This window comes from Ursus arctos, unplaced genomic scaffold (assembly GCF_023065955.2).
Source record: "Ursus arctos isolate Adak ecotype North America unplaced genomic scaffold, UrsArc2.0 scaffold_26, whole genome shotgun sequence".
NCBI classification, from domain to species: Eukaryota; Metazoa; Chordata; class Mammalia; order Carnivora; family Ursidae; genus Ursus; species Ursus arctos.
This window is the reverse complement of record NW_026622941.1, coordinates 38,641,698-38,667,684: the sequence shown is the minus strand read 5'-3', so window position 1 is coordinate 38,667,684 and position 25,987 is coordinate 38,641,698. Positions and strand designations below refer to the sequence as shown.

Sequence of the window (25,987 nt, the reverse complement as noted above, 5' to 3'; positions counted from 1 at the left end):
TAGGAAGGAGTACAGGGGAAGAGTTGAGAAGGAAGAACCCTGAGTTATCTGAAGAGGAGCAGAGATCATGGGATGGCTGGAAAGCAGCACCCCTGGGAAATAGGTATATGAGCAAAAGGTGAAACACAACTTCATGCTTAGGAGAGACCAGTGCATCCTATGGCTGCAGAGGACGCGGGAGGGACTGGTGTGGAGTGAGGGTAAGGACCAGTGTACGATGTTCTAGGACTTTATGTACAGAGCCAAGAGCTGCTGTGGGAAACAAGCCAGGAGGTGGAGAGAAGTACGTGGGGTGATCGTATGGGCTGCATTTTTCCAGGTGTCTGCACAGAGTCTGGTCCTTAGGGTTGACAGCATGACATCTACTTGTGCAAGTGACAACAGGAGAACCAAAATTGCAGTGACCAGTTGGCATTTATTAGTGTAGCTATTGCTTGTCACTGCAGTAAAAGTAGTAGAGGAACCAAGACTTTGTTATCACAAAGAAATAAATAAAGCTTATTTTCAGGAAAAGTCTAACCGAGTAGCTGAAATCTAGCAGTGCACTAGAGGAGCCCAGTCTTGTGTGACAGATGAAGCTGGGGTAGAAGTTATGATAAATTCTACCTAAAAGGAGCTTCTACTCACTGCCTACTGCCCCAGCTCCCTGGCCAGAGCTGGTCATGGCTACAGTTGCAGAATAAAAGGAAACCTAAAAAAAAATGCACTAAAACACTTGGGAATACGTGGACTTGGATCTATCAGGGGGTGAGCTGACCATGATGAGACAATCCATGACCCTCACTCCAAAGAGGGTTAGATAGAAGTTTCTCCAGATCGCTTCCGACTGATATGCTCCAGGTGGGCATGCTCTGAGGTGTCCAAGTCAATCTCATACTTGGCTAGGATTTTGAGGATGGGCCTCAGCTTCAGCCACCACTGTTCCTTGGGGATGCGGTGCCTACAGAGAAATGAGATGTCACCTTTTAGCACCCCAACTGACTTCTATCAAAAGCCGATGGAAAGAAGTTGAGTAGAAGAGGCTGGATTTTAGGGCAAGGGCTAAGATCTGAAATAGGTACAACTACAGGTATTAGTCCTAAGATAAAAGGATTGAAGACAGCAAACGGGTTGGGAAGAGGAGATCCTGAAACTACCAGGGAAGTAGATGTACTCACTCAAAATCCGTCTGGTCCTTCAGCTCAGTCACTGGTTGGAAGACCAGAGCCCTCTTACGCATCCCCAGAACACAGCCCGAGTCTGGCGTATTGGCAAAGATCCTCCCTGCAATAAAGGACGGTCAGTAAGCCTCAATAACGGGGAACCAACCTCTATGGAGGGGGCTTACCCTCTTACCCCACCTACCATTACGGTAACTCTCTTTGATTTTCCCGGACATCCAGTTCATAGCCTTGGCGCCCATCTTAGTGGCAAAGTTCCTGTCAAATGGAGTTGGGCTTCCACCCTGAAAAAAGAGTCTTAAAATTACAGAGGGAAAGACTCTAATGAAGTGGCAGAGATAATCTGAACATACAGAGAAAAAGGAGAGAAGGGGCCCCAGGTTTACAGCCAGAAACAGGAATCCAGAAGTCTAACTCTGAATGGAAATCCTGAGAACCAGGGTGAGCTGGCACAGCACATTCGGCCATTTATCAGGCGTAAGAGGAACTAACTAGATAAGGGGGTAACTGGTCTCACAACTGCCTCTTCTAGCTCCGCAGCTGCCAGATCCTGTTACTTCTAGTCTGACTGGCCACTCAGTCACTTCCCTGCCCCTCTTCAGCCTAGCACCTTTTGTCAGTCACCATCGTCAGGGACGCAGAGGTGTTCCTTGTGAACCAATATGGATGTCCTTGGTAGCACCTCACAATAATGTAAAACATCACGTAGATTTTGTCGGAACTAAGCAAAAGTAGGTGGAAAGTGGGGAATAGATCATCACACTTTATCCAACTGTACCCCATTCCTGCAGCGGCTAATAAGCAAACTCATTCAAACTTGAGATATCAGGAATTTATATGTGGGTAGACAAAAGGTCAAAGGTCTGTACTTAAGCAGGATCAGCTGGAGACACTAGGGATGGGGCGGCCTAAGACTACTAGTATCCTCTGTGAGTGAGGCCCACTGGAGAGAGGGATGGAATGTGGATGGTAGAAAGGAATTCGTTTCCCCCGGAAACCCCAGTTCATGGGGATGGAGCCCAACACCAGCAAGGTGCCTGCACTCATTCCCCAGGTTGTGGGAAGAGCACTGGCTCTCGCCCAGGCCTGATGAGTGGTCCTGAAAAAAACTGTTTCTCCTCTCAGCCTCGTTTTCTTCATCTGAACTAGTGGTTCTCCACTGGAGATGATTTTGCCTCCCCGGCGACGTGTGGCAATGCCTGAAGGCATTTTTTTAGTTGCTACAACTCAGGAAGGAGGTGCTGCTGGCCTCTAGTGGGTAGAGTCTGGGGATGTTACTAAAGCATCCCACTGTTCACAGAACAGCCCCCCGCAACAAAGACTTACCCAGCCCCAAATAGCCATGGTGCCGAGGCTGAGAAACCCTTCCCTAATGAAGAGGATGGACCACATCATCTCTAAGGCCATTTCCAGAGTAAAGATATTTAGACCCTAGGACAGTACAAGATTGCAGCCTCATGCTGTATCGTGGCAGTGATGGCCTCTAGCAGATTGGAGGCCAGCAGGAGACCCAGTGGCTATTGGGGGAATGGCCATCTGGTAAAGGGCATGACAGGGGTGTCTTCCCTACCTGCTGCATGTGGCCAAGCACATTCTTCCTGCTGTCAAAGATGCCCTTCCCCTCCTCAGAGTACAGGTTGAAAATGAAGTCAGTGGTATAATTCTCATTGCACTTCTCATTCCTGCCAAGTAGAGACCAAAAGCCTGTGACTTTGGTTGTCTCCCCTTCCCTCCCAACCCTTTTCTGCTTTTGTAAGCTTTGTTCTTCCTTTTTCTGTCTCCTCCCATGGCTCAGGTTCTCTCCCTCTGTATCCAAACTCCTCAATGTGTCCCAAACGGATTCATTCCGTGGGCTCGAGCCAGAGCCTAACTAATTTTTCTCTTCACTTAGGAACAAGCCGTGGATGAGGTACCTTAACACCAAGCCCCTCTTCACAGTTGTTCTCATCTTTTGCACCAGATGTTCAACATTCGCCTGAAAACAACAGAGTAAATCCTAAGCCTAGCAGGGAGTGGATAAAGCTGGGCAGGTGCACAGCTCTCTTGTTCCCCACCAGGCCTCTCCAGAAGGGGAGAGGGACATGGAAGAGAGTTGTTTACAATCCTGTGTTTAATCCTTTTAAGAAGTTCAGTGCAGACTGCAATGTAATCAAAGACAGCACATGAGACAGGCAGGGCTGGAGGAGGGCAAGTCAGACACAGCTGCGGCAACTGCCAGTTTCGCCTCTCCCCCGCTCCCCCTGTCCCTTTTCCAGGGGTTTCTGGTTCCCTTCCCTCAGAGGGCTGACTCTTGCTCTCAGCGTCAGTCTTTAAATGGTTTGCTTGTGTGTGCAGCGGTGATCCACCTGGAAGGAACCAGTTCCTTCATCTGGGCTTTGAGTTGGAGTCAAGGGGGAAGACTCCCACCCTCCATTCCTGGCAGGGGTCGGCTGGGTTCTTGGATTAGGGGTTCCCTCAGCCTGCTGCCCCTCCACTTTGTGGCCTTTCTTTCCTCCAGTGAACTGAGATCTTGGAAAATTAGGATCATACAGTCCCTCTGTGAACAGGTGTCTAAGTCACCCACCCCACCCCAGCCCCAGAAGTGACAAGGAATGAACCAGGGAGTGGAAGAGTCTGGTAGCAAGGGAAGTCCAGAGGGGTGGCGTGATGCAGTAGGAAGACTGGCTTTCTCTGTAGTTAAACCACCTACTTACAAGTTCAGAAAAGACTTTTAACCTCTCTAAATCTTTCTCGTCTGTAACGTGGAGATAATATCTCCCTTGCGCGTCTGTTTTGAAGACAAAATGTAAAAACACATGGGAAGGGCTTACCAACATGCCATCCTTTAAAACAGATGCTCCCGACAACAGGAGCTGAGGGCATGTGTGAGGTCATGTTGGAAAACGGCTGCGTGCTGCCCGCTCCCGCCTCCTCACGGGGCCCACAGACCAAGCAGCTGTCCTTGTCTTGAGCTCTCACAGCTCAGGTTGCTGTGGGGGCAGTGAGGACAGACGGGCACAAGGGAGAGCTACATTACAGGCTCGGGGTGGCCATCTACCTGCAGGTCCCGAATGGTGAAGGGCTCCTCAAAAATGTAGGCAGCATCAGCCCCGGCTGCCAGCCCCGCCATGGTGGCCAGGTAGCCGCAGTAGCCACCCATTGTCTCAATGATGAACACCCGACGCTTGGTGCCTGCTGCCGACTGCTTGATGCGGTCACACGTCTGCAAAGACGGCGCGTCATAGTTAGAAAGACAGGGTCCGGGGTCTGCTTCTTGTCACTTCTCTGGCCCTTGCAACAACCCAGCTCTGGAATGCTCTCCTCCCCAGACCAGCTGGGCCCCTCGGCCTCATCAAGTTCTCACCTTCAGGGATGGCAGGCACATTGGCCAACCAGGCTACGGAACTCCTCATCTCGGAAGGAAGCTGTACTCATCCTTTCTGTTATCAGGGTGGGGAAATTAGGCCATGGGCCCTCAGGAAGGAGACACCATTTGGTATGCAGAGTACTGGCGCCTTTCTAGGTTGGAGACTCCCAGGTGAGGATGACCGTATGTGCGGTCGAATAAGGCCTGTGTAAAGGCCTGCGCTTCGAGAAGCACTTTTCAAGCACTCGCTTGGTTGGTACCAAAAAAGGAGCTCGCCTTCTAGGAGCACACGCAGTCCAGGGACCACAGTCCCGGCCAGAGGCCTGGGAGGTGTGGTGGGCTCTCACCGTGCAGATAGTGTTGAGGGCTGTGTCAGCCCCCACGCTGAAGTCCGAGCCGGGGACGTTGTTGGAGACCGTAGCGGGGATGACCACAAACGGGATGCACAGCTCGTCAAACAGCTTCCTGCCCTCCATCAGTTCCAGGCCCCCTGTGTAAGCCTGAGGAGAAGGGCAGCAAGGGCCACAGTGAGGGGAGAGGGAAAGGTGGGGGGCCCAGGGGAGGAAACGGGAGGGCACTCACCTCAAAGCCCCCGATGATGACAAGGCCCTGAATGTTAAACTTCGTGATGTTGGCACTGATCTGCTCAAAGCTCTTCTTGGGGAGAGTCCTGGTTGAACGGGGTGGGGCAGGAGTGGGCAAGGCGGTGATGGAATTTGGAATTTGGAGAAGAGAAAAAATTGAGGGAGAGAAAAGCTAGAATTAGAAGGTGCTTTATGTATAATTTCTTGACTTGTACTCCCTTCCCTATGCCACCTCTCAGCACTGTTCAAGGGTACACCCTGGGGCTTTAAATTGCCAGAGCTGCTAAAAGATGTCTGGATGGGCATGCCTGGCTTCACTGAGACCACTGTGAGCTTGGGGACCGAAGCTCTAGACTACAGCACTGTAGAAGCTGACCTAATGAACGGACACCCGTATTCAAGGGACACCTTTAGGGGTGACGAGGGGGAGGTGCTCCTATGATGCCCCTTACCTTTTAGTCCCAAGTTTGGAACCGCCTTGGCCAGTCCAGCCCCCCACATAGCTCCAGCCAGCTTCCTCGATCTGCAGGGAAAGGTCACACAGGTCTGCGTCGTGGACTGACACCACCTCCCGAGTTCTGAGCCCACCCCAACACCCCCGGGTTGGAGGAGGAATGCCAGGCATCGGCTTTTTCCCCACCTCAACGAACTTCCTCCACCCTTATTGCTCATTCACAAATATTAGGCGCCTACTTATGCCAGGCACCGCACTGGGCTTTGGGATACAGAATTAAATAAGGTATGTTGCCTGCAAAGGGTTCGTTTCAGTGGCTCTTGCCTGTTCATATTGCCCTCAAATTATTTACTTCTGCTCAAACCCTGAGAGGAGAAAGCAAGGTAGACGACAGAAGGGGGTGGGGGCAGCAGGAAGGAGAACGGACAGGTCACCCTTGCCACACTTATCCTCCCCATGACTGCTCCTTGGCCCCACAGTATGTGCCCTCTGTCCTTTTAGTCCCCATACCTGACCCTTGGCCAGGCCCTCGAAGCCGTCATGCACAACCAGCACCCGGTTGCCTTGGATGAGGCCAATTCTCACAGTCGAGCGCACGGCGGCATTCATGCCTGCGGCCGGGGCCCCCACGTTCATCACGGCCACCGTGTGCGTGCTACCCTGCGGAGAAGGAAGCGGAGAGGGAGCGTGGCAGAGGTGGGGGCAGAAACCGCGGCAGAAGGAAGGGGACAGGTCAGTAAGGGAAGCTCAACTCCGAGTCCCTCATGGTCCTAGGATCAGGACATGTGCCTCTGGACAACACAGCCCTTGCCCTAGGAATGCCGGCACAGCCTGCTCCCTCACTGTGGAAGCAAAATCTTTATCACAAATCAATAAGCGAAGCTGCTGTCCCTGACCCCAGACATCGTTCGTTACATAATGAATAAAACCTTCCAGAGCAGCATTTCCAAAGTATGATCCTTGGACCACCCGATCTTAAGCCGTTAAACCTTCGTATTCCTGGCCCCTGCCCGGACCTAAATCCTCTCTGAGGGAAGGATCCAGCAATCTGCATGTTAATAAGCAGCCCACGTGATTCTGATATACACTGACTATTGAGAACCACTACTGCAACGGAAGAAGTGGCTTAAGTACACTCAGACGTGGTTATTCCCAGATCTGCCCAAGGGAAGTAATACATAAGCCTCTTTGCCATTCCTTGCAAGCTACGTTGTCAGTCCTAAACTGGATGTGGGTCTTGGCTCTGAGACACCCAGGGCGCACTAAGAACATGGGGCTGAGAGAAGGAGAGGGTCAAGGGCAGAGAACTCACCGGTGCCTTTGTGACTGGGGGTCTGACATGAGCCAGAAGCTTGTATACCTCCCAGTTGTTCATGAAGCTCCTGTACAAAGTAGAGAGAGAGCGGGGTGTCTCCAGGCCACTCCCCACGGCCAGCAGCCAAGGGGCCTGAAGTTTTGCTCATGGTGTGACGTTCTACCGGGCAAACCTCGAAGGAGATAACTGGGTCATAGTAGGGACCAAGCAGGGGCTGAAAAGGGGTCACTGATTAATCCAACCCTCTCTGAGTGCTCTTCTCCCAGGCCCTGCGCTCAGCAGGAAAAGCTGCCCTTTGCCTAGAGAAATGGAAAACCTAGCTGGAATCCACACACAGGAACACCACACTACGGAAGGCCAGTCCCAGGGAGAGCATCCCTGGGACGTACTCTGCCTCCTGGTCACCTCACAACCCATTCTCCCGAGGAAGAAACTGTTGCAGAGACAATAAAAAGGGGAAGAGGCAGAAGCTCCTATTTTGGGTCTGAAGCTATGTCCTCTTTTTTTTTTTTTTTTTGCTTCATTCCGTATCTGATTTCTGTAGCTAGTGTGCTTCTGGTCATTCCCTCACCGGCCTCTCAGCTTCATGGCTTCATCGAACCTCCTGTCGTTCATGGCCTTGGTCACATCCTTGGTCTGAGGGAGGAGCACAGTGAGAGTCATGACTACAGGGCAGGGCTCTACGCAGCTGGATTTCTACCCCATGGGGAGACTCTGCCTGTCTCTGCACTTACGACTGGACCCTGCCCACCAGGCACCCCACCTGTTCTGCGCTCCCCAAACTGGCACAGAAAGAAGTCTCTTTGTTTTTCCTTAATCTGGGGAGTCCTGAGCAGCCAAAGGAAGGAGCTGATTCAATGCTGATTCAATGCTCTACTTATTAGAACATGGCCAGAGTGGAGGAGTGCTCTTCCTCTGTTCCACATCCGGGGCCACAACCACAAAGCAGCGTCTCAACTGAGTAAAAGAAGAAGATGGCGCAGACAGCCCAGGCGGGAAGGAAGGCTAATCCCTGCCGTGTGTTTCCCAGCCACCGATTTCTTCTCCGTGAGCTAGTGCTTTAGCTTTGGGCCTTCTGGAGACACCGCTCCAAGCCAGGCTGGAGCTCGTCTGTGCTGTAGGTGCTGGGACTCCCAAGTCTCAGAGAGAAGCAGGCCAGGAGACGGGGAGCCAGCCCCGGGCATGCAGACCGGCCCTGAGAATCGGCCAGACCCCTCAGCTCCCAGCCGCAATGTCTGCTCCGCGGCAGCAGAGGACCGGTGCCCTCATACAAGCCATTCCCTGAGCACGCCACATTTTCCAGGCACTGCATCAGCCCCGCCACTCCTTCTAACAGCCCTCAGGGTGAGTGTTAGAAACCTCACGGTGGTTCAGAGAAACACATTCAAGGTAGAAACCATAGAAACATATAAGCTAGCCAGCCAGACCTGAATAATATCCCCGCTTTTAATAATGCTTGGAGAGAGACTGCATTCCTCTTCCAGAGAAGACCCGGAGAAAGCATCTGAGGTTGGCCATTATGCGATACTGGGGCTCATTACTCGGCAGGACGTAGCCTCTCTCACGTTCTTTAGGAACACGTACAGATGGGGACGCTGAGGCTCAGAGAGGTGTCGCTCCTATGCAAAGCCTACTGTGCTCTTGCCCCATCTGACTGACTGCACCGTGCTGCCTTTCCATCTGCTCCTGTCCCGCGGCCTTGGAGGTGGGTCTCTTTCCCCGTAAGCGCCCACTCAAAGGCAGGCTTGGGGCTGTTAGAAGGGGGCTGAGGTCAGTACTTACCACCTGGACACACTCCATGAGGGGCAGGCGCACAGCCTGGTTACCAGAGAGGCTCACCACACAGGCGGGGGTGTCCGGAGTCCCCTCCAAAAGCGCCATCACGGCTTCCACACCCATCCTGCTGCCCTGCAGGAGCCCAGGGAGCAAAGACAGTCTGGTTCAGGTCTCCCCACCTGGAGAGCCAGGGCACTCGGGGCCCTTCCGGATCACAGGGTTGAGCCGCATATTTGAGGACTATAGCCAAGAACTTACTAGGCTTTACCTCCCTACTCAGATTTCATCTAAGCTTGATGATTCCTCATCCTCTTGCCATTAGAATTCTATTTGGTTCCAGTGAAACATGTCCACTGTAGTAATCAAGGAGGTTACTGAGGCTTAATAATATTCCCTTCTTACTGATAAAATAAGGAAGAGTATGGCTTCTTTCTTCCAGTGAAAGTAGGATGAGGGTTCAATCTGAGTGTCTGAGGTTAGATCTTAATAATGTTATTAATGCTCCAAGCAGAGATCTGGGAGCTCACCATTTGGGGGGCATAGAGTTTCCCATGGGTTTTTGCAACAGAAGAGAATTAGTGAATGTACGGGAATGGGGCGAGGGCCGGTGCCGTCCAGAGGCTGGGGGCGGGCGGCATGGCCAGTGGGGTGCGCCCCTGTCATGGTGAAGTACAGTTGTGCAGGCTGTGGGTTCTAAGACGCAAGAGCCCCAGGACCCCATGACTCACCAGGATTCGGTCAAAGGCTGACGGTGTCCCACCCCGCTGCACATGCCCCAAGACAGTGACCCGGGTGTCATATCCCAGACGCTTTACCACCAGCTGAAGAGACCAAAAGAGGGACAGAGAGAGGGATACAGAGTCAAAGACCGAAAACAAGCAGAAACTAAGATAAACCCCAATGGCTTAGCCTCTTATCTTGTCATGATTCCTTGGAAACCCAGGGGCAGGAAACTTTGGAAGAGATGTGCAGAAGGACTAAGGAGAGACTCAGAAATCACTCGGGAGGGGGCGGGGGCGGGGGATGGTAGCCAGGGCCTCTCTGGCTTCATTCCTACTAACGTTCTTGATGTCCTCGGAGGTGATTGGTTTCCCGTTCTTGTCGATCGCACCCTCAGCCACAATGATGATGTTGAGACGAGAACCACGGGTCCTTGTCTGGTCGAGAGCAAAGAGAAGAGCGGTCACTGGAGGGAAACGGATGGAAGGATGGGAAGGGCAGCATCAACGGAATAGGCGAGGGCTTTTTTAAGGGCAAAATAAAGTACCAGTACCTCGCTGAGCCGGCGACAAAGATGTTCCTCCCAGTCATCATCTGGCGGACATTCAGGAATAAACACCCAGTCAGCCCCACAGGAGAGGGAGGTGACAAGGGCCAGGTATCTAAGATGAGAGGGAGAAGCTAGAAGCCACACTCCACGAACAGCCTCACCCGGACCCAGCAGGTCTGCCTGTCGCCATAGTCGGTGAAAGGTCTGAGGATCCATGATTTCATTCTTGGGGTGAGGGTAAGAACACCGCTGCGACAGCTTCTCAGTGGGGGTCTGTCCCTGAGGAGCACCTTCCAGTCACGCTCACCTACCACAGTGGCTTCTAGTCTCAGAGCACTGTGTGTCCTGTCACACTGGAGTGCTCCTGGGCACATACACATAGGCACACACCAGCACGTGTCGGTAGGTAGGGGGTGGGGGTGGAAGCAGGGAAAGGGGCCCACGCCAAGAGGGGCATGTACACGTCCAGATCTGCTACCCCGGGAGACCTCTTTGGACTCTCCGGGGAAGAGAAGGCTATTGCTGGAGCTACAGAATCAATGAGTCAAGATGGGCTCTTACCCACAGTGCCGGCCCATCACTTCTAACACAAACGTCCTCTGGTGGCTGCAAGAGAGAGACGAAGGGCTTACATGGCCCTAGTGTCCCTATGGCCAGAATCAAGCCGCCACCCACATCCAGCCCACGTAACGTCCCTGGGAGATGCGTTTCTGCTGCTAGACCTTCCAGCAGGCTTCCTGTGAGACCAGGAAGACCCAGGGGAAACACATCAGCCACAGGGTGGCTAAAACACAGCAGTGACACAAAAGTGTTGGTCCTGCGGCTCTGTTCCAGGGAGCACGGGGGCTCAGGAAGGCAAGGAGGAAGGGAAGGGAAGGGAAGAAGTGAAGACTCGACTGGCCTGGAATCCCCTAGGATTACCCTGGCAAACTGTTACCTTCTGTCCTCCTGTTCTCACACTCTCTGAGCAGTGGCAACGGTGGCCTCCAGGATCGCTATGACACGGCTGAAAGGGTGGCTAAGGTTTGGGGCTCCCCAGATTGGTCTCAGGTTGGACACGAATCATTTGGGAGACCCCATGGGTATTAAAGCCCTCAGAGCTACACACGGACAGTGGGCTAGACAGTGACAAGAGGCAAAGCTACAGCATTTAGATGGCAGTGCAATTTCAGGGCTCCAGGGATAACTCTTCCCTAAAAACAGTGTTCCGGCCCCAGAAAACTGGTCATTATAGTCTACAGCTCCAATGCGTTCATCTTCTCTAGACCCCAGCCCTTTAGCCGGTCCCAGCTGCCACCCTCCTATGCTGCCCCCTTACCTCTGAGCAGTAGTGGTGATGGCGTCCACGATCTCTATGATCCGGTGTAGGGCGGAATCAGTGCCGATGGTCATATCGGTGCCACAGAAGTCATTGTCAATTGAGCCCACCAAGCCCACGATGTTCAGGTAGCTGGACTTTGTAGCCTCCTCCTCTGTGATCTTACCTGACAAAGAGAAGCAAACCAGGGGCCATCGGGTGAGGTGCTGGTGACTGGGGAGAGAAGGACCTGCAGCCAATGGGAACCATAAGCAATGGCAGAACAAGGAGGGCAAAGACTGCCCGTTTGTGTCTGGGAGTGACTGCCTCCACCGGGAGGAGAGGGATGTGTGTGCATGGGCACAAACCATACTTACGACAACAACGTCTCACCCGCTTTCTGGAGGTCACTCAATAAGTCACTCCACTCAGAACGGAAGGTGTCAGCCCCAGTGAGGCTGCCATCACCCCCAATGACACACAGATTGGTAATCCCACGCTTCACCAGGTTGTGGGCGGCTCGCAGTCGCCCCTCTCGGTCCCGGAAGTCCTTGCACCGGGCACTTCCAATGACTGTGCCTCCCTGTGGGGAAGAGGTAGAAGTCAGCTCCCCAGAGGACACAGCCAAATTTGGGCTCAACGTGCTAAGATTTCCCCTGTTCCAACACTGTGATGGGCTGTCATAACCACGGGGCTTATAGGAAATGCTCTGACATCCTTAAAAGGCATTCGTTCTTTCTAAGGGAGAGAGAAATGATACTGGCTGAGCTATCAGAGGGCCAGTCCTTGTATTCTGCTACACCTCTTTGAAGACTAAGATCAACCCATTTCCTTGAAGGCTTTGTCATCAAAGTGATTATCCTCGAGGAGAGTAAAGGAATCCATACATGCTGTGGGCTTTTGGAATCGTCTCCATCTTTCACATGTTCTTAGAAGTGTAAGAAATAGCACTGGCTTCAGTCCTGGAAATTCTCCCTAGCGACCTGACTTTATCAGACTGCGTCCAAACTATTCTTAGGAGTTCATCCCAATGTGCTTGGTAGTACTTTTTCCCTCTTGAACTCACTGATTTCTAATTGTAACCAGGCACTGCCAATCCCTTCCTCTTTGCTCCTCAGGATCTGTGGTTAGTGGAAGGAGACACAATGCCCCAGGTATTCACAGGAAAAATAGCTCCGAGTATTCCCAGGGGCTTATAGATACCCCGAGAGAGGTAAGTATACTTAGCGTTTTCACAAATCATATAAACTACTGGCATCCATGCTTGTGGGAGTACTGATGGAGAATTCTGGCTCATTTTCAGACCGCTTTACTGCAGGCACTATTGCCTATAAAGAACCTTCCGCAAAGCACTGCACATTAAAATTTCTTCTCATAGATTTGTAGAGGATTGAGGTAAAGTATGCGGATATAAATGTAATGTGCAGATTTTTCAATAAATCAGAAAATAGGTATATGACTTAGAGAAAGTAGCACAAAGGGTTGTGGATACAATCAGCATAATCTCAGGGTGTTTTTGGAAACTGTAAAATGCTGCATTTGTTCCTTCCTCCCTTAAACACTCTGGTTTCAGGTGACCTTATCACCATCACATGAGGACTGGCAGATTTCAGCTCTACTTGTGGGTCTGGCTCCAGTCCTCTGGTAAGGCTATTTTCATGGCCAGACCTTCCCCGTGACCCCAGAGCAGGTCCTGCTTACGTACCGGCTCCTCAAGTCTTGCCTATGACCTTTCTATAAAGAGCAAACTGTCCTGTGACCGCATTCCCGTCCCCAAGCCACCCTAGGAACATAGGGTGATGTTTTCAAACTCAAAGGGTAAAGGGCAATCATGGCACCTCTCTTGTCACAGAACCCTTCACGTCGATTCACATGGGGGGGGGGGGGGGGCTTGGGCAACCGTGAGGCCAAACCAGAGTGCAACAAACCAGGGGGGCAACAAAGACAGGACAAACATGGGACGGGAGTCCTCAGGAACGTACCAGCTGCAGCATCATCGAAACGCTCTCCCAGCTGGCCTCCCTGATGTGATCTCCGCCATCCACCAGGCCTTGGTAACCCTGTGGGGCACAATACACCCATTCGGCCTCCACGAGTCCAGTTCTCCCTAAACCCCCACGATTAAGACAGGATCCTGGGAAGAAGTTCTCTGAGAATCAAGTCACCTCCTCCCATTACTGATTCCTGGATGCCCATGACACTGTCATATTTAACATAGTCCAAGGAAGAAGACGTCAATTTTTCAATACCCTCTTCTAGTTTCTCACAATCTCAAAAGGGCGGATGTCCTTCCTATATTTCATCCTAATTCCTCTTGCTTCTGGCTCATCCCATGTCCTCTAATCTGCCTCCCAGGGAACTAGATAACAGATGGCTTTGATAACAGTAGAGGGAAAAGAGAAGTGTTGGAGGGAAGGTGGGAGAGAAGTGGGACTTGAAAAAGATAAAATTGGGGGAAAGGCAGGTAAACCTTACAGAAAGAAGAGCAGACAAAGAATGAGAGGGAAGGGAGAGAGGGGAAGAAGAGTTAGAGCCTCAGAAGGTTCGGGAAACTACAGAAATCTGACGAGACTCTTCCTTCCAAAGGCTCTATCTCTGGACAAATTTTCTGTGAAATACTCATTTCAGCTTCTCTCTTTGTCTTGATAGAGGTAAGGGGAAGAGAGAGTTACTTCTCCCTTGAAATTGGACAGGCACCATGACGACCCAGTCTGCAGACCCCTAGGTCCCACCATCATTATCAGAGACCAAAGTGGTGGGGGACAGTCATGGAGACAGGGAGCCGACACAGGTCAGACATAGCATGTAACTGGGAGGTGAAGAAAGAGGAAGTGGGAAGGGAGGAGCAGAAAACAGAGAAAGAATGGCAGAGAACAAAGTAGAGAACCAACCTCATGGACAAAGAAGACACGGGCACCAGTAAAGATACCAACTCGAACCACAGCCCTGACAGCAGCATTCATACCTGCAAGGAGGGAGGAAAGATGACAGGGAGAGGTTAGTCCTCAGAAAAGCAACCTGGACTACAAGACACGACTCAGTCCTTTTCTTAGGCTTTTCTCCAAATCTAGAACACTCCTCTCCTCCAAGTCTTCCAGCCTCCCCACTAACGCTGAATTACCACATTCAGTGTTTATGTAGCTCCAGATATCCCCGATTCCTCTCCCTTCCCCTCAAACCCCATCTTTCCTAAGACCTTTCCTTGCCAGGGCAATCCGGGGATCATAATCTTGAATGTTTACTGTAGTGTTAGACAGTGCTAAATGCTTGTCAAACCTCATCTCGTTTAATCCCATCCACAGCCCTGAAGTTGCCTCCATTTTACAGATTTGGAAACTGAAGTTCAAAGACGTCATGGTCACAGAGCCAGTCTCCCCACTGGGAGAAACAATTAGGACTAAAAGTAATTGGGAATAAAACAGAGAGGAGAGGCTTTTCCCTTTCTCCCATAGAAGTATCATTCCTTTCCAGTGGCTACTCAATGACGAGACCCGTCTCTCCCATGAGTGTTGTGGAGGAACTACCCTGCACAACATGCAACATCCGGCGGAAGCTATAAAGGCCTCTGCATTAGAACCAATGCTACTGATAACTGTGCCAAGGAAACAGAGCCTCCCTGGTGAGAGATGGAAGACGGTCCTGGGTCAGTCCTGGGTCTTGAGCACGGTAACCCCCTCCTACCTTGTAATGGGAGGAGGGGCTCCCAGGGATGCTCGAGGAATCTCAGAGCCAAGATAGATCAATTACTTGTGAACCACTCTAACCATCTTCCCTCAGATACCCCAGTCCGTTTTTTTTGTTTCAACCTAAAATCTATTCCTGTGGTCCCTAATCCTGCCTAGGGAAATATCATATACCAGTGAGCACGAGAGAAACCAGTAATTAGAAAAATCTGCAGCAGCAGACTAAAATCCATCATGAACTACTGCAAAATCCCAAACTACCCGGAATGGAATAGAATAAAAAAGACCAGAATGTCTGGGGTTTTTTTGGGGGGAGGGGGAGTTTTGCAGGCTGACAAAAGTTGGTATTAGATGGCTATAAGTGCCAAATCAAATCCAAGGTCCATTCACTCACTGAGCAAATATTTACTGAATACCTACCATGCTCCAGGCGCTATATAGGGATTGGGGAAACAGCAGTGAATGATACAGTCTGGGTGTACGAAGATAAAGGACTTGGTAACGGTCCTCAAGACTTGCAAAGAATATAATATGGTCACAACATGGATGCGTATGAAGGAGATCTGTATAAAGCACAGTGGGAACAAGGACAAGGAGCATCTCAGCTGTCAGGAGGAAGTCGGGACAGGTTATACAGAAAGGACAGCATCTGACCTGAGACCTAAAGGACAATATCCTTATAAATCTTTTTTGTCAGGTGGACACTTTGGGGGAGAGCGTTCTAGGCAGGAGAATAGCACAAATTGAAGGTGAGGGTCAAGAAACAACCTTAGGTGGGCACGTAGGTGGCTCAGTCGGTTAAGCATCTGCGTTTGGCTCAGGTCATGATCCCAGAGTCCTGGGATCGAGCCCCACATCCAGCTCCTTGCTCCTCAGGGAGTCTGCTCCCCCCTCTCTCTCTGCCCGTCCCCTGGCTCATGCTCTCTCTCACTCACTCTCTCTCTCTCAAATAGGTAAACAAAATCTTTACAAAATTCAGTACTACGAAGAACTGTGAGACAGGAAGACAGCAGCGGTGAGAGATGAAGCCACACAGGTAGGCAGGCACATGAGGAACTGTGGCCCCTATTCTGTAGGCCAGGGTTTGACTGGGGACCCATGGGTGGTGGTTTCAGGGAATCCATGAATCCCATGAAACTGTGTGAAGAGTTTTCTGGGCACAGGAATTTCTTTTGGGAGAAGGTCCACAGCTTTCATTTGATACTCAAAAGGGTCTGTGACCTAGAAAAAACAAGTTGCAATTGATGGAGAATCTTTGAAGAATTCTGTGGGTGGAGAGACACGATGCTCTGTGCGTATCAGAAAGATCACTGTGGCAGCAACGCGGAGGATGCTGGGATAAGATGGCTACCTGGCAGCCGAGGCAAAAATGATGAGGGCCTGGACCGGGAGGGTGGCATTTGGGAAAAAACAGAGAACACCGGACAGGAGACACCTAGGAAGCAGAAGCACAGCTACGTGGTTAGATTTCAAGGTGCTGGCGAGGAGGATGGAAAAGCCCCAGGAATGACTCAGGCGCTGGGTACAACGGTGGTGTGATTAACTGAGCGGAGGCGGGTTTTGAGTCGGGCAGGTGGGGGTGCAGATGACACATTCATATTGGGAGATGCTGAGCTTGAAGTTCTTGCGGGACATCCACATGGACTTGGAAGAGGCTGTCTCAAGAGAATTAATAGAATTTGAATGGGAAAGGCAAGGAATGGAACGCGGAGGAAAACCAATACTGAAGGAACGGGCAGGGGAAAATGGGATCCAGGAAGGAGGCTGAGGAGGAGCAGCAAGAAAGACAGAAGGAAAACCAGGTCTTAGTGATATCTTGGAAGCCAAAGAGGACAGTTTCAAGAGCTGGAACAGGGCCGAATGCTTCCGATAACTGATCTCAGGTAAGAATTGAAAGACTGGGCTTGCCTACAAGAGGCCCCTGGTGAGCACTGCTGTCAAAGCCCACTTCCGCCCCCACTGAGGCAAAGCCACATGAAGTCTACAAGTCTAGGTTCACACCCTCAAATTGAAGGGATCAAAACGGAAAAATCTTTGATGGGAGCAGGCTTCTCAGAAGCTTTAGGAAAAGCCTGTATGTATGAAAAGAACAAAGTCAGAGTCAACGAAAAGCCATCAGTGACTTAGGAAGGAGGAATAAGTCAGTAAGATCAGAACAGAAATGAAACTATTGTTTATTTTCTAGACTTTGACAAGGCCTATGGGATTCTCTATGGGATACCTGGAGTCCTGGAGTATGAATTTGTTATCTTAAGAGATAAGGAAAAAACACACTTCTGAAATGTATAGGTTGGAATGCTGTTCCCCACTCCCAACCTGAGTAAGGGTGGGGGAGAAAAGATTTAAGAAAAACGAATGACTTAAAAGGTTTTAAGTGTAAAGTAAACAATAGATGGCAGGTAGGAAATATCCAAATCCATTGAGCAGAAGACAAATCCCCCAAGAAAAGAAGATTCTCTTCTCTCCTCCCTTTACCTTCTTACCTCAATCCCATCAACCTCCAGAGGTCATCCTTGCTGCCTCTAAGTTGGATAGCTGTTTTCCTAGAAACAAAGTTTTAGGACTCCCTTTGTCCCCTATACCTGTGTCTCAAACCCCCGTTCCCTAGAAATCACAGACTGGGATGTGTGCGTAACTTATACTAGGGAGTCCGAGTAATTCTTTGTACTCTCCTACTTAACATTGCTGGCCTATTCTGGCCCCAGACCAGTCCTGGCCAGGCTCTCCTTGGCTGTTCCATGTTGCCCTAAATAACCCTGTATTCGCAGCTGTCTGACTTCTTAGAAGCAAGACGAAAGGATAAGATTACAGGCACCACCCAGGGGGTATTCTGGGTACAGCCAGGAGGGGCTCTGGAGAACATCAAGGCACGTACTTTGAGTTTCTAATTACAGCCTGTAGGGAAGAGGCTTTGGGGAGAACTACCGGTGATGAGTCCCTACGACATGAGACAGAAAAAACTAATAAATGACTTAGTCACTACCTTTTTGAAAGCAGATGTTAAAAAGTTTCTTTCTACCTTAACTGAACTTTAAATAGGAAAAAAAAACCCTTTAATTCCAACATGAGAAATAAATGTTAGATCTGAATTACACTTCTGAATATGTAATTAAAATTACAAGTCCTAGAACAGCAATCCAAAAAGGTCACGGAATCCCTGTTCCTGTAAACCTTTAAAACCTTTACAAACAGGATAAACAGGCATCCATCTGAAGACAGAGGGCTAGAGCAGACGACTGAGATCCTTTCCAGCAGAATATACCAATGTCATAAGGCCAAACGTGGTATGACTGAGCAGAGCTGGGGCCATTCCTGGGCTGAAGTGGGAATTAGGATTCATATCAACTCAGTCCAGCTTCTGCACTCAGGCTGTCTGATTTCTGGCCTCCCTTCTACTTTAAGAAGTTATGAGCTTTGTTGAACCCAGGGAATGACAGAGCTGTGGCCTCTCTGGATTTTACAGAGCCCGACCTCACTCTCCCACGTGGCCCACAGCCTCTGGGGGAAAATCATTTCCATGCCCTCCTCTCCCTGGGAGAACTAAAGATCATTAAGCCTATCTCTGAGCTGCTCCTTCAGTTGGGACCTCTCGGCTCTACTTTGAGTTTTCTACTTTGCTTCCCTGCCTCTCTCAGTTTCGTCCTGTACCAACTACTCCCATGCACCTGTGATGTTATGTGGCCTCGCAGTGGGATATTTGCCTGGGGACACCGTGCCTGTCACAGGATCCCACAGGCCGCGGTCCAGCTGGCCCTTCAGAAATCAGCGTATGCTAGCCCTTGCCTCCATGCAGGGCGATCGTCCCTTAAAGCAGGTGATAGTCCCTCTAAAATGAGGGTTTCGCTACTCAGGATTAGAAGCTGGAAGGGCTCTGCTGCTCTTAGACTCAAATTAAATCCTAGATCATTCTCTCTCTCTCTCAATCTCTCTCTCTTTTTACCTCTTTCCCTCTCCAGAGAGCTCTTCTTTTTCATAATTTCCCAACTTCATATACCTCCCTCGGATTTTTAGCAGGCTCTTGCTACACTTAATCCAATTTCACAGGCCACCCTGCCAAGGTTTTAGGGTCAACACTCAGAGTTCATGTAGCATGGGGTTCTTTCCAGGAGAGAACAGAGAAGCAAGAGAAGCCAGGTCAGCCTCAAGCAGGGCTCTGCATTCCTAATCTGGCCACCATTCCTGAACTCACACTTCTCTGCCCTCCTCCCTAAGTGTCTTTGTTCTAGCATTCTCTTGTTCATAATATATACCACAGGTGTAATTCAATAAACGTTAGTTTAAAAGCATATTTAAAGTCTAGATTTACTAATCACACCAATGAGAAGGATCATAAGAGCAAAGGTGACCTGTGACCTTTTCATCGATGTATCCTTAGTGCCCACCATCCTGCTTGCTACACAGGTGCTCAATAATTCCCTTTGCATTTAACTAGGAATACGTTTATTTAGCCCTTACTATGTACCAGGCACTGTTGAAGCAAGAATTCATTTGATGAAGAGTTCGGTTTCTGGAAATCCACCTTGTCTGGGAACTTTACCCTGGTTAATCCTACTGAGGCCTAGCATTTCATTATGTAAGTGGGTCCTACTTGCTTAAGGCGCACTTGACTACTGTGATTTCGGAGCCTCACATAGAACTCTAGCAACGGATGCTATCTCTCCTAAAACTACAAGTTCCCCAAGGAGATCGACTTCTTCACAACATACAGGACAGGGCTCTGCACGAAGTGGGTGCTTAACACAAAGTCTAGGAGTCTAGGGCGAGCGGAGGAGAGCGAAGGGGACTAGCTGAAATCTCTTTCCTTCTCTCTTTGTCCCAGCACAGTGTCCATGTCCTCGTGTCCCTCTCAAAGAGATTCTGCCTCTCTTTAAGGTATTATGAACTAGAATATACAAGACCATCAAAGGAGGAAGAAAAATCACACGTTCTCTATCTCCCACTTCATTTTTCCACATACCTGATTTTCCTGACTTCCAGGTTTCTGGGACTCAACCCAGAAAGGGGTTCTCTCTGGCTTTGCTCTCTGCCCACCCCCCCACATACCACCCATGGGTCTGTACGGATTAACTGCTGCTGTTCCTGTTTGTTCGGGGGCTGAAGGAATGGAAGGGGAAGAAAAGGCCAGAGAAAACAGAGAACGAAGCAGAACTGTGCCTAGTAGAAGGAAATGCGCCGTGGGAGCTAGGTGCCGGACCCTGGTCAGTGTGGGAACTCTACAGACATCAGACGCTCTAGGACCCACCACATCCCAATTCTGGGTCCCTCCCTTTCCGCACCACTATAGGGTGCTGGAAGGGAATCCATCTACTGCTTTCTCAACAATTTTATCTCTGTGGTCTCTTTCTAATGTGGCTTGAGGAAACACCCGTCTTTTAGGTACCAAAGGACCCAAATGGTCCCAAATCCTCAGAGAAACCTGGAAAGAAGTTTTATGAAGTTGTGAGTACATTGGAGCAAACAATATCCAGAAGCACTTGGGGACTTAGACCTGACAGAGATTTTTGGGAAGGCCCAGGATGCCAGCGTGAATCTACAGCAGGAGGACATGAAAGAGGACAGTCTTGCTCTACAGGCGAAGGGAGTCAGGAAACTCCAGAGCGCCCACCAGCCATGATTTTTGTCCCCCCCCCCCCGCCCCCGCAGGGCCTTCTCCTTACCTTGGGCATCTCCGCCCGAGGTTAACACGGCGATGGCTTTGCCGATCCCCAGGGTTTTGGCTGCATGGTGCTCTTCATGGGTCATGATCCACTCTAGAATTCAAGGGAATGACCCGGTAAGACACAAGTAGACCGAGGTGCTCGGGAAAGGGCTCTGTGAGACTGGTGAGAGCCACTGCAGTCAGGCTCTCTCACTACGCCAAGTCTGGGCTTTACAGCCTGGCTGCTTTGGACTTCTTCCAGAAGAGGGCCACACCCCCACAAAGTGACCAGCTGAAATGTCACAGTAATCAAACCCAACACTGCAGAGGTCCTGCCTAATCCCTCCCACCTCAATTGGAGCCTATTCGGAGAACAAGCTAAGGTCAAGAGGAAGGGCCGTTGCCGGACAGAAATGAGAAAGGAGGGAGGAAAGTTAAGTTAGCCGCAAGGATTCCTTGCTCTGATGAAGGGAAGGGCTGCTGCAGACAGCAGGAGTGAGGAGGTTCGGGGCACAGACCGAGAGCCAGCAAAGTGGAAAAGCGGGGGTGGGCTGGGTTACGGTGAAGATTAGGGTTCAGTTGTATGGCACATACAACTGGCCTAAGCTGGAACTGGAGTCTGAGGTTTTATGTGCACATGTGAGCTTGCGCAAATCAGTGGTGCGGGCTCAGGAACGGTTAAAGACATTCTACGGCTTCTCCTGTCCTCCCAGACTCCCTGCCTCCCGAGCATCTCTTGACTCATCTTCAGGCCTTGCGCCTCACACATGCTATCAGGTGGGAAGAGGAACAGAATCATCGCCACACTTGCATAGATATGGACACATGGCATGTGACCACCTTCCTATTTTTGTCTGCTAGGCTTTTTCTCTCTCTCACAGGAACGCGCAAGACACACTTTTATATCCTTAAAATGTCAATGGAATCATCATTCTCCCAGTTACCCAGGCTAAAACCTAAATTTTTAAATGTATCTCCTCCTTATTCTCAGAGTTAAAATGGTTACCAAATCCTGTGCTCCCTTCTACCCTCCCTTGCCCTTCTCTTCTTTGTGATCCTCGCTGCCTCTTTCCACCCGAACTGCCCACCATAGCTGCTCTCCCTCTGTTTGTTTCCCTTCTCCACTCTATCAGAGACACAAAACAAACCTCCACGGGAAGGTCCCCGGACACTGGGGCCTCCGTGGAGAGAGGATGCATTCGCTTGAACAGGAGCTGATGACCTTTAAGCACAGCTCCTGTTTCTGCCGTGAACCTGGGAAAATCGGGGAGCTGCTGATAAAGACAGAGGTCACATAAACACACAAGTCCGCATACGTGGCAATAAAATACATGCAATGGGACACTCATGAAGACGTACGGACACACACAGTAGTACTAAGGGACACAGGTTCTCAGACACACCACACATAATCCGTGCTGACTTGGACTGGCAGTCAAAGCTGCCAGGATCTAGCCCTTGCCTAGGGCTTCACCCCTCGCTCCTGTGCATTTTCCGCTCCATCGTCACCTGAACATTACTTTGCCCCTCCCCACGTGTGTACTTGGGTACACTGCGTCCCACGTCCAGGAGGCCACGCTGGCCCTTCCATACCTCGATAGCCCACTCCATCACTTAAGACCAGTCCTAACTGTAACCTTACTAATATTAAGTCTATTAAGCCCTCACTGATGACCACAGGTCAAGAAGAGTTTCTTTTTCGACCTCCTCTCATCACATATTGTCTGGTACTGGATCATTCATTTAGCATTTAATCACTACTTTATGTGGTATTTTTAAATTTTATCATTTATTTGATAGAGAGAGAGAGCACACTCACAATGGAAAGGGACAGAGGGAGAAGGAGAATCCTGAAGCAGACTCCCTGCTGAGGGCAGAGACCATCTCAGGGCTTGATCCCAGGACCCTGAGATCATGACCGGGCCGGAATCGAAAGTCAGCTGCTTAACCAGCTGAGCTACTCAGGCGCCCCATGTGGTATTTAAATTGCTTCTTATATATTGAAAATAATGTCAGACTAGATCAGGGGTTAGCAAACTATAGAGCACACAGACCAAATCCAGCCCTTTTCATGGTTTCATACAGCGGCAAACTAAGAAAGTAAATGGTTAAAAAAACAATTTCATGACGTGTGAAAATTACATGAAATTCAACTTTCAGCGTCCATCCACTCTCATTCTTTCATACATCATCCTGTGGCTGCTTCTGTGCTACCACAACACAGTAGATTATGGTGACAGAGACCAGAGAGCCTGCAAAGGCTCAAATATTTCCTATCTGGCCTTTTACAGAAAGCATTTGCAGACCCCGGGACAGATGATTGCTATAAGCCATTTTCCCTAACTAGACTGAACAATCCTCCAGGGAGGGATCATGTTCGGTTTTTAAAAACTCTCCCACAGCTGACCAAAGCCAGTGGTGAAGTCTATGCACAAAACAGTTCGATAAATCCTTGTTGAAAGCATTAGGGAACTGACAAACAATACGAAATGCACACAGACATATGGAAACTTTTATTTAATATGCTTGGATACAAACATAGCTTCCTATTCTATTTCTAACACATACAGATACAAATAGGACTTCAGACAGCATGTAACGACTAACAGCAAAAGAAGACAATAAACACACCCGGATAGAGACACTCTCCTATTAACTCGAGTGTTCCCTAGTGTCCAAACGTCTGCTGTTCTCAAAAAAAGCAAGACTAACTAGCTGGTGCAAATAGGAAGGTAAAAATTTGGGAACGGAAGAACAAAACATGAGTGTGCTGATCCCATTTCCCTTGAGTTTTTTCCTCTCATTCACTCTGGGAGCTCATCCCTTACAAACCCACACGGGGCTCTTTGACCCCTGGCGGCTTCAGTGAGGACGAGAAGTCACCAGAACGAGGGGAAGGTTAGGAGTGCTGACCTGCAGACACAGCTCAGATTCCTCTCCTGCGGCTCTAAACCACTTACAGAGGCACGGGATACAGGCATGCACGCAGACTCATCTACGAGCATCCTTACAGATTCGCAGTGACACACAGGTAGAATACACAGACACAAAATCTAAATATAAAGTCACGTGTGTGTAGATAAGCACGCGGGAGGGAGACATACAGGGAGGCAACATCAGAGGTGCACCGATCTGAATTGGATGAGTGCCAGGAAAGGAGTCGGGCAGCCAAGGGCAACGAGGTCTGAGCTCCACTCACCCATCCCTGATTGTCAGGGATGGGGGCTGTGCGTGCAAGCAGAGGGAGATGAGCCAAAGGGCTAGGGTTCTTTACGACGGCCCTACCCATCCCCCCCTTCCCTCCAGCTTCTTCGGCCATACCACCTCTGCTTTTTCCGTCCGCTCCTTCCAGTCCTCCCCACCGCCTCCTCCCAGCACGGTCATCCCCACCTCTCTCTAGGCTTTCCCCCCGGGTCTTTACCCAAGGGCCCCTCTTGCCTTTCAGTCTTAGCTCTCCTCCGCCACGGCTTCCTTGCGGACTGTCCTTGGGGAAGGGGGAGGGGAGCTTGGCGAACGCGGGGAGGAGCCAGGTGGAGGCAACAAGGGAGGGGAAAGAGGCTTCCCAACCTCCACTGGCTGGTGCAGGCCCGGAGGCTCCGCCTCCTCACGCTCCTCTTTCTCCTCCCCTCGCTCCTTCTCCCAGGGACAGCTCAGAGATGGCATCAGCTTAGTGTCTCCACTCCCAGAAGGTTCTCGGGTCCCTAGCTCTGTGTTGGGAGCCATCAGCTCCTGTACACAGTGGGAATCAGAAATTACTGAGTTGCCTCCCAGGTTGTCCGCAGAGACAACTTTTTCCTAGCTGGGACTGAGACTCCTTGCATTCAAACACGCTCGACAACTAATAAACCCGCCCCTCCGGCCTGATGCATTGTCTCTCACCTCTTTCACTCTGTAAACAAACATTTATGGAAAGTCTTTGTGCCAGGTTTTGTATTAGGTGCTGAGGGATGAAAAGATAAAGGAAATAGAGTCCCTGCCCTGGAGGAACATTGAACACTGGTACTTTCTTTAGAGGGACCTCAAAAACTCCTTTTATGTGTATGTACCTTTCTCAGAGAAAAGACAGGGCTACGAAGCAAACAGCCTCCACCACAGAAACCTGGGCAGAGTATTCCCAGAGCTAAAGGTGCCCCTTTTCCTCAATCCTCTTTCTTCCTTCTTCTCTTCACCCAGGGCTTGGTGGCAATGCCTCTCCGCAGGCACCTCTCCTGGCTCCTTCTACTGCCCCTCCTCTTACTTTTGTTTCTGCCCTTGCATATTCTGCCTGCAAACAATAAGAATAAAGACGAAGCCATTGGAACACACAAAAGTAACTTTGGTGATGCAAATGTTACCATCAAAAGACAACCTACGGAACAGGAGAGAATATTTGCAAATCACATATGTGATAAGGGACACGGGAATCCAGAATATAAAAAATAACTCTTGCCATTCAATAATAAAAGGATAATAACCCAATTTAAAAATGGGCAGAAAGTCTGAACAGACACCTCACCAATGAAGATATACAGATGGCAAATAATCACATGAAATGATGCCGAGCACCATATGTCATTTGGGAACTGCAAATTCAAACTCTGAGCTAGCACTACATGTTATTAGAATGGCTAGCGTCTAACAAGCAAGCAAACAAAACCTGACAATACCAAATGCTGGCAGGAATGCAGAGCAACAGGAACCCTCATCTTTTGTTGGGAATGCAAAACGGTACAGTCACTTTAAGAGAGTTTGGCAGTTTCTTATGAAGCTAAATATAGTCTTATTGTATGATCCAGCAATCACACTCCTCTAAGTATTTACCCAAATGAGCCAAAAACTAGGTCCACACAAAAACCTGCACATAAATGTTCTTAACAGCTTATTCATAATTGCCAAAAACTGGAAGCAACCAAAATGTCCCTCAAAAGGTGAATGGATAAATTGTGGTGTATCAATTCAATGGAATATTACTTAGCAATAAAGAGAAATGACTATGAAGCCAAGAAAGGACATAGAGGAAACTTAAATATATATTGCTTAGTCAAAGAAGCCAGTCTGCAAAGGCTAACTATATGATTGCAACTAAATGACATTCTGGAAAGGGTAAAACTATAGAGAGAGTAAAATGATCAATGGTTGCCAAGGGCTTGGAGTAGAGGAGTGACAAAGGGGTGGGGCACAAGGGATTTTTAGAGCAGTAAAACTACTCTCCATGATGCTATAATGCTGGATACATGACATTGTGTATTTGTCAAAACTCATAGAACTTACAACACAGTGAACCCTAATGTAAACTATGGACTTTAGTTAATAATAATGTATCAATATTGGCTCATCAGTTGTAACAAATGCACCAGACCGATGCAAATAGTAATAAATGGAAACTGACCAGGGGAGAGGAAACTGTGCAGTCTCCTCAATTTTCTGTAATAAGCCGAAAACTTCTCTAACAAAGTCTGCTAATTTAAAAAACATACTCTCTTCA

The 25,987-nt window shown here is 49.7% G+C and overlaps 1 protein-coding gene across 3 annotated transcripts; it reads right to left on the bottom strand.

Annotated features, from left to right (window-relative positions):
• Positions 1 to 395: 395 nt before the first annotated feature.
• PFKM (phosphofructokinase, muscle) lies at positions 396 to 24,099 on the bottom strand. Of its 3 annotated transcripts, none has more exons than XM_026502004.4 (23): positions 23,962 to 24,099; positions 20,543 to 20,635; positions 14,094 to 14,167; positions 13,185 to 13,262; positions 11,596 to 11,785; positions 11,224 to 11,389; positions 10,467 to 10,511; positions 9,909 to 10,017; positions 9,697 to 9,792; positions 9,364 to 9,456; positions 8,642 to 8,767; positions 7,431 to 7,495; positions 6,857 to 6,926; positions 6,055 to 6,204; positions 5,543 to 5,613; positions 5,089 to 5,176; positions 4,854 to 5,006; positions 4,198 to 4,362; positions 3,074 to 3,135; positions 2,731 to 2,842; positions 1,345 to 1,444; positions 1,158 to 1,263; positions 396 to 940 (listed from the first exon to the last, which is right to left on the bottom strand). In XM_026502004.4, the coding sequence occupies exons 2-23, from the start codon at positions 20,625 to 20,627 to the stop codon at positions 796 to 798; spliced, it is 2,349 nt and encodes a 782-aa protein (XP_026357789.1). In that variant the 5' UTR covers positions 20,628 to 20,635; positions 23,962 to 24,099; the 3' UTR covers positions 396 to 795. The 3 variants fall into 3 exon arrangements, with proteins under 3 accessions (XP_026357789.1, XP_048072602.1, XP_048072601.1); XM_048216645.1 differs by lacking the exon at positions 23,962 to 24,099 and adding an exon at positions 23,437 to 23,533; XM_048216644.1 differs by lacking the exon at positions 23,962 to 24,099 and adding an exon at positions 21,672 to 21,792.
• Positions 24,100 to 25,987: the final 1,888 nt, after the last annotated feature.

Bases quoted from the DNA above. Each gene is read 5' to 3' on its own strand.
- PFKM (XM_026502004.4), bottom strand. From the start codon at position 20,627: ATGACCCATGAAGAGCACCATGCAGCCAAAACCCTGGGGATCGGCAAA. The intron at 11,786-13,184 runs GTACGTTCCTGA...TCTTCCCCACAG, and splicing joins TTTCGATGATGCTGCAGCTG to GGAGGCACAGTCATTGGAAG. The intron at 11,390-11,595 runs GTGAGACGTTGT...TCTCTTTGTCAG, and splicing joins GAGTGACCTCCAGAAAGCGG to GTAAGATCACAGAGGAGGAG.